Source organism: Pan troglodytes, chromosome 16 (genome assembly GCF_028858775.2).
Source record: "Pan troglodytes isolate AG18354 chromosome 16, NHGRI_mPanTro3-v2.0_pri, whole genome shotgun sequence".
Lineage (NCBI taxonomy): Eukaryota > Metazoa > Chordata > Mammalia > Primates > Hominidae > Pan > Pan troglodytes.
In genome coordinates, this window is record NC_072414.2 from 12,176,810 (window position 1) to 12,188,900 (window position 12,091).

Below are 12,091 nucleotides of genomic sequence, written 5' to 3' on the forward strand. Positions count from 1 at the left end.
GAGAGTATGCAAAGATTTCTCAAACAGCACAGGAAAAGCACAGCTATGAAAGAAAAGATACCAGTTGATGCTGGAATGAAGAGCTGCCCATGGAAAGGCTCACGAGGGGAGTGCAGCGCCTGCCTCACAGGAGAGCAAGACAGCTCTTCTCTCTCAGCAGGGGCCACATCTCTTTCACCTCCCTTCCCCGCACCCGACACTGCTCTCCATCCAGACGCAGGTCCAGGAGTCCAGATTCGCACCCAGGGAGCTTCAGTGCAGACCCAGGACCGACAACCACTGTTTCTCTAATGCGTTCTACTCTGACTACTCTGCCAGATGGAAAGGGGTGCCCACACAGAAGCAATGAGTAAACAGGCAGTTTTGTTCATGTTTTTGCTTTTGACAGAGAAGATGGTGTGAGGCTAGAGCGACATGAGGAAGAGCGAGCGGCCAAGCATCCTCACCTCCACTAGGGCAAACTTCTCCTCGCTGGTGTAGTTGTAGCGCGTGGCACGCTCGTACTCTTCAGCGCTGTCGGGGCAGTCCTTGTTGGAGTACTTGTCGGTGGGGTGCACAAGCTTCCAGGAATACTGTGGTGGCCGAAAGAGCAGAGGTGTTCCATATTGCATGCAAAACGCCTGGCTTCTGGTCTGACTCACACGATGGTGGCCAAAGCCAGGCCAGCCTTCAAACCTTTGCTGCATTCTGAAAGTCACACATGAGGGCGCACACACCGTCCATCTCCACAGATGGGCAAAAGACCCTGGCCCTGTAACCTCTCGTTTAAAAAATCTACCCAGCAAAATGGCCTGGATAGTGAGTGCTGAGTATCTAAGACTCTGGCATTTCATCATCATTTTAAAAAGGATTCTGGGCCAGGCACAGTGGCTCATGCCTATGACCCCAGCACTTGGGAGGTCGAGGTAGGAGGATCACTTGAGCCCAGGAGTTCAAGATCAGCCTGAGCAATATAGTGAGGCCTCATCTCTACAAAAAGTAAAATAATAAATAAGTAAATAAAGATTTTGCCTTTCAAATGACCATGTACTCTTCCAATTTGACAATTTTTATGTGATCAAAATAAATCACAAAAGGGAAAATCTTTCATTGCTTACAGGTATCCAAATCTTTATATGGCACCAGAAATAATTTACTAATGTTCAACAAAAGACATTGATGGCTGGAGCTCCAAACAGAAAATGTTATCTTAAAAATGCAGGGCGTGAAGCGACATTAATGGGTACAAATGTACAGTCTGATATTAGAAATAAGACAGTGTTAGATCAGTTAGGGTGACTATTAATTAAAATAATTTATGGTACATTTCAGAATAGATAGGGAAGAACTCGAATTTTTCTGGCATAAGGACAAATATTTATGGCGATGGACATCCCAAGCACACCAATTAGATCTTTGCAAACTGTATGACTGTATTAAATTATCACATGTATCCTGAAACTATGTACCCCTATTATGCATCAATACAAGTAAATATTTAAAGCAAAATAAAATTTAAATGAAAAAATGAGACTTGGCCAGGTACAGTGGCTCATGCCTGTAATCCCAGCACTTTGGAAGGCCCAGGCAGGCAGATGGCTTGAGGCCAGGAGTTTGAGACCAGCCTGGCCCACACAGTGAGACTGTCTGTACAAAAAAACCCAAAAAACAAAAAACTAGGCCAGATGCGGTGGCTCAAGCCTGTAATCCTAGCACTTTGGGAGACTGAGGCGGGTAGTTCACCTGAGGTCAGGAGTTCAAGACCAGTGTGGCCAACATGGTGAAATACCATCTCTACTAAAAACACAAAAAAATTAGCCAGAAGTGGTGGTGGGCGCCTGTAATCCCAACTAACTCAGGAGGCTGAGGCAGGAGAATCGCTTGAACCCAGGAGGCAGAGGTTGCAGTGAGCCGAGATCACGCCATTGCACTCCACCCTGGGCAACAAGAGCGAAACTCCATCTCAAAAAAAAAAAAAAAAAAAATTAGCCGGGAGCCGTGGTGCACACCTGTGGTCCCAGCAACTTGGGAGGCTGAGGCAGAAGGATCGCTTGGGGTGGGGAGTCAAGGCTGTAGGGACTTAGGTTTGCACCACCGCACTCCAGCCTAAGCGACAGGGTGAGACTTAAAGAAAATCACAATGGTACAAATTTAATTCTATCAAGATTTTTTTTTAAAAGGAGGCCCTTCATTTATTACACACATAAATGAAATGTACTTAAAATCACCTTGGAAACATATCTACTGATAGATATTCTCGTCTTTCTAGGGCCAAAGATAAAAAGCCCAAAGACCAAAAGTTAATGTGAATAAAGTGCCCGAGGCAGCTTCGGAGCGGGGCTGGGGTCGGGGACGGGGCCTACCACTTCCATCACGTGCGCGCTCCACTGCGACAGCAGCTGCAGGCCCTGCAGCGCCAGGTCGAAGAGCTTGCGGTACTCCGCGTCCGTCTTCTGGGCCTCCTGGCGGCCCGAGCCCGTGACCACCTGCACAAGGCGGGCACGGCCCGTGAGAAACCAGCGCCCCCACCCAGCTCCCCCCATCCCGGGATCCACCATGAGAATCCACCCCAAAGTCACACGTGTGAAAATAAGAAATGCAGGAGGCCAAGGCGGGCGGATCACAAGGTCGGGAGATCCGGACCATCCTAAAACGGTGAAACCCCGTCTCTACTAAAAATAAAAAAAATTAGCTGGGCATGGTGGCGGGCGCCTGTAGTCCCAGCTACTTCAGAGGCTGAGGCAGGAGAATGGCGTGAGCCCGGGAGGCGGAGCTTGCAGTGAGCCGACACTGCGCCACTGCACTCCAGCCTGGGCGACAGAGCGAGACTCCGTCTCAAAAAATAATAAATAAATAAATAAATAAATAAATAAATAAATAAATAAATAGAAAATAAGAAATGCTGTGGGTGCTGGACCCTCCTCCCGGGAAAATGGCGGCCAAGGGCGTGCTGCAGAGCACAGAGCAAGGGACAGGCCGCTGCCACAGCCACCGCCTGGGGGACCGCGGGCTGGGCGCGGGGCTGTTACACGCGTGGGCTTGGCGCACTTCCACTAGGCCGGGGAAGGGCAACACACAAGTCACGTGGGTTTGCTTCTATCAAATAACCACCCCCTAAATTTAAACATGTGACCTATGGGGAGGAAGGGGCACCGTGGAGAAGGCAGGCTTCTTTGAATATACCTTTTTATAGATGTGATATTAGAACCACACAAATATTTTATATATTTAGGACACAGAATTAAATGAGATCGGAAATGCAATCCCTAAAAGTCAAAAGCAAAATGAAACAATGGCGGGAACCTGCATGGAGTTCACAGCATGACCACTGAGAGGACCCTGAGCAGCTCTAAACACCACAGTGTGACTTAAAATCCTCTGAGTGAGGGGCCCGGTGCGATGGCTCATGCTGTAATCCCAGCACTTTGGGAGGCCGGGGCAGGTGGATTGCCTGAGGTCAGGAGTTCGAGATCAGCCTGGCCAACATAGTGAAACCCCATCTCTACCAAAAATATAAAAAAGTAGCTGGGCGTGGTGGTGCATGCCTGTAATCTCAGCTACTCGGGAAGCTGAGGCAGGAGAATTGCTAGAACCCAGGAGGCGAAGATTGCAGTGAGCCGAGATCCCGCCATCGCACGCCATCCAGCCTGGGCAACAAGAGCGAAACTCCATCTCAAAAAAAAAAAGTACCCTGAGTAAGAAGCTCAAGGGCAAAATCACCTGCAAAACAAATCATAAAACAATTTCTAGTCACTGTAATTAGTAGTGCTGGCATTGCTCTTTTAAGACTAGATTATGACCGGGTGCAATGGCTCATGCCTGTAATCCCAAAACTCTGGGAGGCTGAGGTGGGCGAATCACAAGGTCAAGAGATGGAGATCATCCTGGCCAACATGGTGAAACCCCGTCTCTACTAAAAATACAAAAATTAGCTAAGCATGGTGGCGTGTGCCTGTAGTCCCAGCTACTTGGGAGGCTGAGGCAGGAGAATTGCTTGAATCCGGGAGGTGGAAGTTGCAATGAGCCAAGATCACACCATTGCACTCCAGCCTGGGCAACAGAGAGAGACTCTGTCTCAAAAAAAAAAAAAAAAGCCAGGCACGGTGGCTCACGCCTGTAATCCAAGCACTTTGGGAGGCCGAGACGGGCGGATCACGAGGTCAGGAGATCAAGACCATCCTGGCTAACACGGTGAAACCCCATCTCTACTAAAAATACAAAAAAATTAGCCGGGCGTGGTGGCGGGCGCCTGTAGTCCCAGCTACTCGGGAGGCTGAGGCAGGAGAATGGCATGAACCCGGGAGGCAGAGCTTGCAGTGGCGCTCCAGCCTGGGCAACTGAGCAAGACTCCACCTCAAAAAAAAAAAAAAAGACTAGATTATGACATTAATGACATAAATCAAATTATGCTGGCGTCATTCACCAGGATGTTCAGCTTTCAGAAAAAAAGAAAATCAACAAACCTAAAGTGGAATCACTTTAAAATTGTACTCAGAAGCCGGGTGCGGTGGCTCATGCCTGTAATCCCAGCACTTTGGGAGGCCGAGACGGGTGGATCACCAGGTCAGGAGATTGAGACCATCCTGGCTAGAACAGTGTCTCTACTAAAAAAACACCAAAAAAAAACACACACACAAAAAACACAAAAAAACACACACAAAAATTAGCCGGGCGTAGTGGTGGGCGCCTGTAGTCCCAGCTACTCGGGAGGCTGAGGAAGGAGAATGGTGTGAACCTTGGCTTGCAGTGAGCCGAGATTGCGCCACTGCACTCCAGCCTGGGCGACAAAGCAAGACTCCGTCTCACCCAAAAAACAAAACAAAACAAAACAAAAAACACTGTACACAGAAAAAAACTGATTTGTTACCTTAGACAATGCCAGAGAAACAATTACAGTCAGATGCCACCTAAGGATGCTCCAGTCAACAAGACTACATACATGATGGTGCTCCCATAAAATCTTAATGTAGTGGAAAAATTCCTACTGCCTAGTGATGTCCTGATGATCCTGACCCTGTGTAGGCCTAGGCTAATGTGTGTGTTTGGGTCTTCATTTTTAACGAAAAAGCTCAAAAGGAAAAAAACAAAAACTTTTTAGTAGAAAAATAATTTATAGAATAAGGAGATAAAGAAAAAATATTTTTGCACAGGTATACAGTGTGTTTGTGTTTTAAGCAAAGTGTTATTACAAAAGCCAAAACGCTCTTTTTAAAAGTAAAAAGTTTATAAAGTAAAAAAGTTACAGTAAGCTAAGGCTAATTCGTTATTAAAGAAAGAAAAAGCCTTTTAAAAAATTTAGCACAGCCTAAGCACACAGTGTTCGTACAGGCCACAGCAGTGCACTATACTGTCCTAGGCCTCCCACTCGCTCGCCACTCACTCACTGACTCACCCAGGACAGCCTCCTTGTCTGACATGCCCAAACGCTTGCCAGGGGTCTGTGTTAGAAGCAGCAGGTGCCCCAACATACCTGGACTACTGGGTTGTCAGTCAGTTTGGTTACATGATGATGACTGGTAACCATGGGGGGTGGGGGACAAGGTGCTCATCGTCCTGCAGTGGGTGGGGCCGACATCCACAGAGTTGTCCCCGCTAAGGTTAATGGTCCTCCTGAGACCCTTGAGGGACTAACCAGTTCAGCAAAGCAGCCTACGTATATGCCCTAAAACCCGCAGTCCCTGCCAGCAATTTGCAGCACAGACATGCCAGCAGTGCTGGCTCGGAGTCAACCTGGGTGAGTGAGGAGAATGGGAGTGGCCAAAATGACAACACGGCAAACCCAGCTGCAAAGGTGGAAGGAACTAAAGAGAAAGCACCTGTTCTCTGCACCCAACTCCAGGCCCACCTCCTGGACACATGGACCCAATGCCCCTGGGACGTCTCCTGACAGCCACCCAGAGGCTCCTGCTCACCTCTGGCCTCAGGACTTCTTCCTTTCTAGGCTTACAGGGGCCCCAGGTCAGAATCACCCTTTCTTTTCCCAGTGTCCTCCCTTCTCCAACCATCTTTCGAGTTGCTTGGAATCACAGTACTAGACTAGGAAATGCCACTTAATCAATTAATTATCTCGTCTCTGTCCTTTCTCTTGGGATCCCTATAATGTTTTTCTGAAACAAAAAAAAAAAAAAAAAGCTTTTTGTACAGCTGAACAGAGAGAACACTAGTTTCACTGCCTTGTCAATTATAATGGGTGCTTTTGAAGTACAGTCATGCACATTTGGTCAATGACAGCATATACAACGGTGGTCCCATAAGATTATAATACCGTCTTTTCACTGTACCTTTTCTATGTTTAGATACACAAATACATACCATTGTGTTACAACTATCCAGAGTCTTCAGCACAGCAACGTGCTCCATAGGTGTGTGGCCTAGGAGCCATCGGCTGTACCCTGCAGCCTAGCTGTGCCGCAGGCTGTACCATCCAGGCTAGCATGAGGACACGATGACGTTCCCACAATGATGAAACTGCCTAATGACACATTTGTCAGAACCTGTCCCTGTCATTATGTGACATATGATCGTATCTGGTAGTAAACTGTTTTTCAAAGCAATTAAACCTAAGATTTGGGTGCAAACACACACAGGCGACCCTCGGGTGCCCGTGCGGCTCCAGGTCGCGGGGCGCACCTCGCTGTTGCTGTAGCGTGCCAGCTCCGAAATGAAGCGCATGTGGTCCTCGCGGATCTGGATCATCTGCTCGCAGATGTTGTACTGAGGGCTGCTGCCGGAGGATGTGCACGTCCATCTGTGCAGAGAGAAAGCACCCGCGTTACCTGAGGAGGCGCCGGCAGGCCACAGCACTGGGGCAGCTCAGGAGGCCTGTTTGGCGCCAGAGCCACACAAATGGCTTTTATGTTTTTAAAGGGTTGTTTAAAAAAATAACACAGAAGCATATCCGAAGGAGACCACCTGTGGCCTGTAAAGCCTAAAATACTTGTTATGTGTCCTTTACTGAAAAGGTTTCTTGACCCCTGAGACTGAGATGCAACTTCGTTTGTCAAAATCATGGCTGAATGGTGACTGCAGGTTGGCTACGGGCACAGTGCTTGGCAAAAGTCAATGAAAGCCTCCCCTGAGGCTCAGATGGCTCTGTAGAGTCTGCAGTGGGGAGGAGTGCCTGCCAGCATCTGGAACTGTGCTGAGGATCTTTATAGTTCTTCACAGAGTAAGATGGTACACAGTTTAGGATTTAGGGCCACATTGTCTGCAGATGTCACATCTGACACACTGTCAGTCTCTTCTTTTTTTCTTTGAGGCAGGGTCTTGCTCTCTTGTCCAGGCTGGACTGCAGTGGTGCAATCTTGGTTCACTGCAACCTCCACCTCCTAGACTACTCAAGTGATCCTCCCACCTCAGCCTCCTGAGTAGCTGGGACTATAGGTGTGTGCCACCATGCCCGGCTAATTTTTGTATTTTTTCATACAGTCAAGGTCTCACTGTGTTGCCCAGGCTGGTCTCAAACTCCTGAGTTCAAGAGATCCATCCACCTCGGCCTCCCAAAGTGCTGGGATTACAGGCATGAGCCACCGTGCCCCACCCTCTTCTTTTTTTTTAAGACAACCTTTTTAAACATAAAGACTATCACCCAGCACTGTCCAATAGGAATCCCTAGGATGATGAAAGTGTTCTGTATCTGTGCTGTCCAACACAGTAGCCACTAACTATTGAACATTTCAAACGTGGCTGTCGTAACGAAATTAAAATTTCAATTGTATTTTTCTTTCTTTTTTTTTTTTTTGAGACGGAGTCTTGCTCTGTCGCCCAGGTTGGAGTGCAGTGGCGTGATCTCTGCTCACTGCAAGCTCCGCCTCCCAGGTTCATGCCATTCTCCTGCCTCAGCCTCCCAAGTAGCTGGGACTACAGGCGCCCACCACCACGCCCGGCTAATTTTTTCTATTTTTAGTAGAGATGGGGTTTCACCGTGTTAGCTAGGATGGTCTCGATCTCCTGACCTCGTGATCCGCCCGCCTCGGCCTCCCAAAGTGCTGGGATTACAGGCGTGAGCCACCGCGCCCGGCGTCAATTGTATTTTTCAATAAACTTAAATGTAAATAGCCACATGTGGCAAAGGCTGCAGTACTGGACATTTAATTCCAGGCTGAGAATGTTAACAGTGTTATCTCTAGACAAATAAGCAGGATGTTTGAAAACCGCACAATGAGGACACTGCCGAAAGCTCAAACCAGGCAGCTTTCCTCTCCTCCTACCGAGATTTATTTTCCTCGTAGTGGGCGCTGGTCTTGATGTATCTTGCCAGTTCTATTTGCATGTCCCCAAACAGTGGAACCACCTGGAGTTGCTGTATTCAAAGAACAAAAAAATAGAGTCATTATGTATATTTAGTCACCAAATACATAAGCACAAGGAAACTGACTAATGCTAATAATTACTTCGGTTTGAATGCTACCTCTGCAAATGATTCATTACAAAAAAAAAAAACTATAAGTAACTTCTACATTCGCTTTGAGAGAAACAAAATACAATTTAAAAACCAACATCTATAAAAACTATTCAAATGTTAAAATTAACCTACGGTGCTGCTAGATCCACAGTCATTAAAAAAAAAAATCACTGCATTTCTTTTTTTTTTTTTTTGAGAAGAGTCTCACTCTGTCTCCCAGGCTGGAGTGCAGTGGCATGATCTCGGCTCACTGCAAGCTCCACCTCCCAGGTTCACATCATTCTCCTGCCTCAGCCTCCCGAGTAGCTGGGACTACAGGCACCCGCCACCACACCTGGCTAATTTTTTGTATTTTTAGTAGAGATGGGATTTCACTGTGTTAGCCAGGATGGTCTCAATCTCCTGACCTCGTGATCTACCCACCTCGGCCTCCCAAAGTGCTGGAATTACAGGCGTGAATCACCGCGCCCAGCCCTTTTTTTTTTTTTTTTTTTGAGACAGTCTCACTCTGTTACTAGGCTGCGCTGCAGTGCAGTGGCGTGATCTCGCGTCACTGCAACCTCCACCTCCAGGGTTCAAGAGATTCTCCTGCCTCAGCCTCCCGAGGAGCTGGGACTACAGGCAACTGCCACCATGCCCAGCTAATTTTTTTGTATTTTTAGTAGAGACGGGGTTTCACCATGTTAGCCAGGATGGTCTCGATCTCCTGACCTCATGATCCACCCGCCTCGGCCTCCCAAAGTGCTGGGATTACAGGCATAAGCCACCGTGCCCAGCCAACTGCATTTCTATACACTAGCAACAATCAGAATACAAAAACTTAAAGAGAAATACTTTGCAACAGCATCCAAAAAAAAAATGCATCAGTAAATCTAACAAAAAGTGTGCAAGACCTCTAAACAAAAGTACTACCCCGAAAATTCTAGAAAAAGTTCTCAGTAAATGGAGAAATGATCATGTTTGTGCCTAGGAAGGCTTCAAATTTTTTAAATGTCCATTCTCTCAAAATAGATCTATAATCAATCCCAGTCAATATTCCAGAAGAAAAAAAAATGGTTTTGGGGGGATAGTGTGTGTAAATCAGGAAATCAATTCTAACGTGCATCTCCAATGGTGAAGGGATGATATCTGAGACTATCCTGAAGGACAAAACTGGAAGACACACCCTTCCAGATTAGGAGTCCTGTTAGAAAGCTCCAACAATTAAGGCAGTGTGGCCCTGGAGCAGGGATGGAGGCTTGTGGACAGGACAGAGAACCTGGACAGAGCCACAGACAGATTCATGACCTTAGCAGCACTGCAGAACAATGGGCTTTGCAATAAATGGGCAGGCCCAACTGGGGAGCCATACTGGGAAAGATCCAAGGACGCGAAACCCCTACCTCCTACCACGCGCAGAAGTCAGTTCCAGGGGGATTAGATCTAGGTGAAAAAGGAGACAGAATGCTCCTAGAAGCTAACACAGCAGAAACGTCTCATGAGCTGGATGGCTGCAAAGATTTTTTAGGTGGACATGAATGAAAAGATTCATATATGAGACTACACTAAAATGAAAAACTTCTGTTCAGCAAATGACACCATCGAGAACGCGAAAAGGCTACTGGAGGCAGGAGGAGGAAGGGAATACACTGGTCAAAGCGTATAAAGTTTCAATTCCGCAGCATAGTTAAGTTCTGAAGACCTCATCTATGGCACAGTAGCTATGGTTAATAACAATGCATTGAATGCTTAAAATATGCTAAAAGAGTAGATCTTAAGTGTTCTCGTCACGAAATAAAAAAAATGGTGTGTTAGGTAATGGACATGTTAAATTAGCTTGAATTCATCATTTCACAATGTGTATGTGTATCAAAACATCACACCATATACCATAAACATACACTTTTTACTTGTCAATTACACCTTGATAAAGCTGGGAAAAAGTGAAAGGGTAGGCCTCTTAGGGGAGAATACATGTATATTAAAACGTAAGGCCAGGTGCAGTGGCTCAGGCCTGTAATCTTGGCACTTTGAGAGGCCAGGGCTGGAGGACTGCTTGAGGCCAGGAGTTCGAGACCAGCCTGGGCAACATAGGGAGATCTTGTTGCTACTAAAAGTTTAAAAACTAGCCAAGCGTGATGGTAAGCACCTGTAGTCCCAGCTACTTGAGAGGCTGGGGTGGGAGAAATCACCAAGGCCTGCTACACTCCAGCCTGGATGACAGAGCGAGAGCCTGTCTCAAAAACAAAACAAAACAAACAAAAAAACTCACTTGTGTCCAACAAAGGACATGTATCCAGAATATATAAAGAACTGTAAATCAATAGGGAAAAAAAGAGCAAAAGACTTGAAGTGGCACATCACGAAGGGAACATGCTAATAACATGGAAAGCCATTAGGGAAACATGAACGAAACACTAGCCAATACAATGAAACACTAGCCAATACAATCTCAATGCTGTACGCATCCTCAGGATATCCCCCCACCCCAAAAAGGCAGTGCTAAGTACTGATGTGGCACCAGTGGCGCATTCTCTCACTGCTGGTGGGAACGGAGATCGGGACAGCTGTGCTGGAGCGTCATCAGGCTGCAGGTAACTACTAACACTGAAAACAGATCCGGCCTGTGACCCCCGGTCCCTCTCCTGGGTATGCACCCAACAGAGGACAGTCGACCAGAGCTGCACTGTTTGGACGCGCCAAAACTTGGGAACATCCGAGAGCCCGCCAACATTGGAACGGATAAGTTACGGTGTAGTCATCAGATAGAAAACTACACCACAACCGAAAGCTACAAGCTGTAGCTACGGGCTTCCTCCAGGATGCACCTCACAAACAAGAGGCTGGTGACAGCAGCTGGACGCAGAAGAGTACAAATAGCACAATTTCATCTGTATAAAGCTCTGCCCAGGCAAAACCAGCACAGGGCAAAAGGAAAGAGAAAGCGCGGTCACCTCTGCAGACGGGAGAACATGCATGCCCCAGACTCCACCCAGCTCCAGCGTTTCCTGATATAGATCACAGTCACACAGGGGCTCACTTCCCCAAAATTCAAAGTGCACACAAATCAATAAAAACATTGATCTAAAAACATGTAACTCACCTTGAAGTACTTGTCAATTTTGGATAAGTTTATTCTTTTCTTGGCATCCAACTTATAGATGTTACTGACACTCCCATCCATCAGGTACAGACCAAATCCCATGACCTGAAAAGCCACAAAATGAATGATGCGACAAAGCTCAGAACTGCGAATTTCACTACCCATAAGGACTTACACTGTTACAGCTGACAACTTTGAAGGCACAATTTGAAATAGATCACAAAGATCTATCTTTAGGCTGCTTGTCTGGTGCTTGAAATGCATCATTTTATCCTCAGTGAAACTGGGATACAAAGCGGGGCTGGGCTTCCAGGTCAGTCACTAAAAGCGGAAAAAACAAATCCTCTCCCCTAGCCTAACCCAAGCGGTAGGGCTATTCTAGAGCTACTAAGCTGGTGCAAAAGTAATTGCGTTTTTTTTGCCATTAAAAGTAATGTCCAATATGCAGCCACATGTAACCAGTTAAGTTTCGGTGTATGCAAACTAAAAATTCTTTTTTTGTTTTTTTTTTTGAGATGGAGTCTGGCTCTGTCACCCAGGCTGGAGTGCAGTGGTGCCATCTCAGCTCACTGCAACCTCTGCCTCCCAGGTTCAAGCGATTCTCCTGCCTCAGCCTCCCAAGTAGC

At 46.8% G+C, this 12,091-nt stretch overlaps 1 protein-coding gene across 8 annotated transcripts in view; it reads right to left on the reverse strand.

The window, feature by feature from the left end:
- The window catches only part of CYFIP1 (cytoplasmic FMR1 interacting protein 1), a 111,115-nt gene that overhangs the window by 55,776 nt on the left and 43,248 nt on the right, over positions 1–12,091 (reverse strand). For all 8 annotated transcript variants that reach the window (XM_016927743.2, XM_016927740.1, XM_003314563.6 and 5 more), the window contains exons 9-13: positions 11,466–11,570; positions 8,190–8,281; positions 6,610–6,727; positions 2,343–2,465; positions 447–572 (exon numbers count right to left, since the gene is read on the reverse strand). In XM_016927743.2, coding sequence (XP_016783232.1) covers positions 447–572; positions 2,343–2,465; positions 6,610–6,727; positions 8,190–8,281; positions 11,466–11,570 — 564 coding nt within the window. The remainder of the gene's footprint in view (positions 1–446; positions 573–2,342; positions 2,466–6,609; positions 6,728–8,189; positions 8,282–11,465; positions 11,571–12,091) is intronic.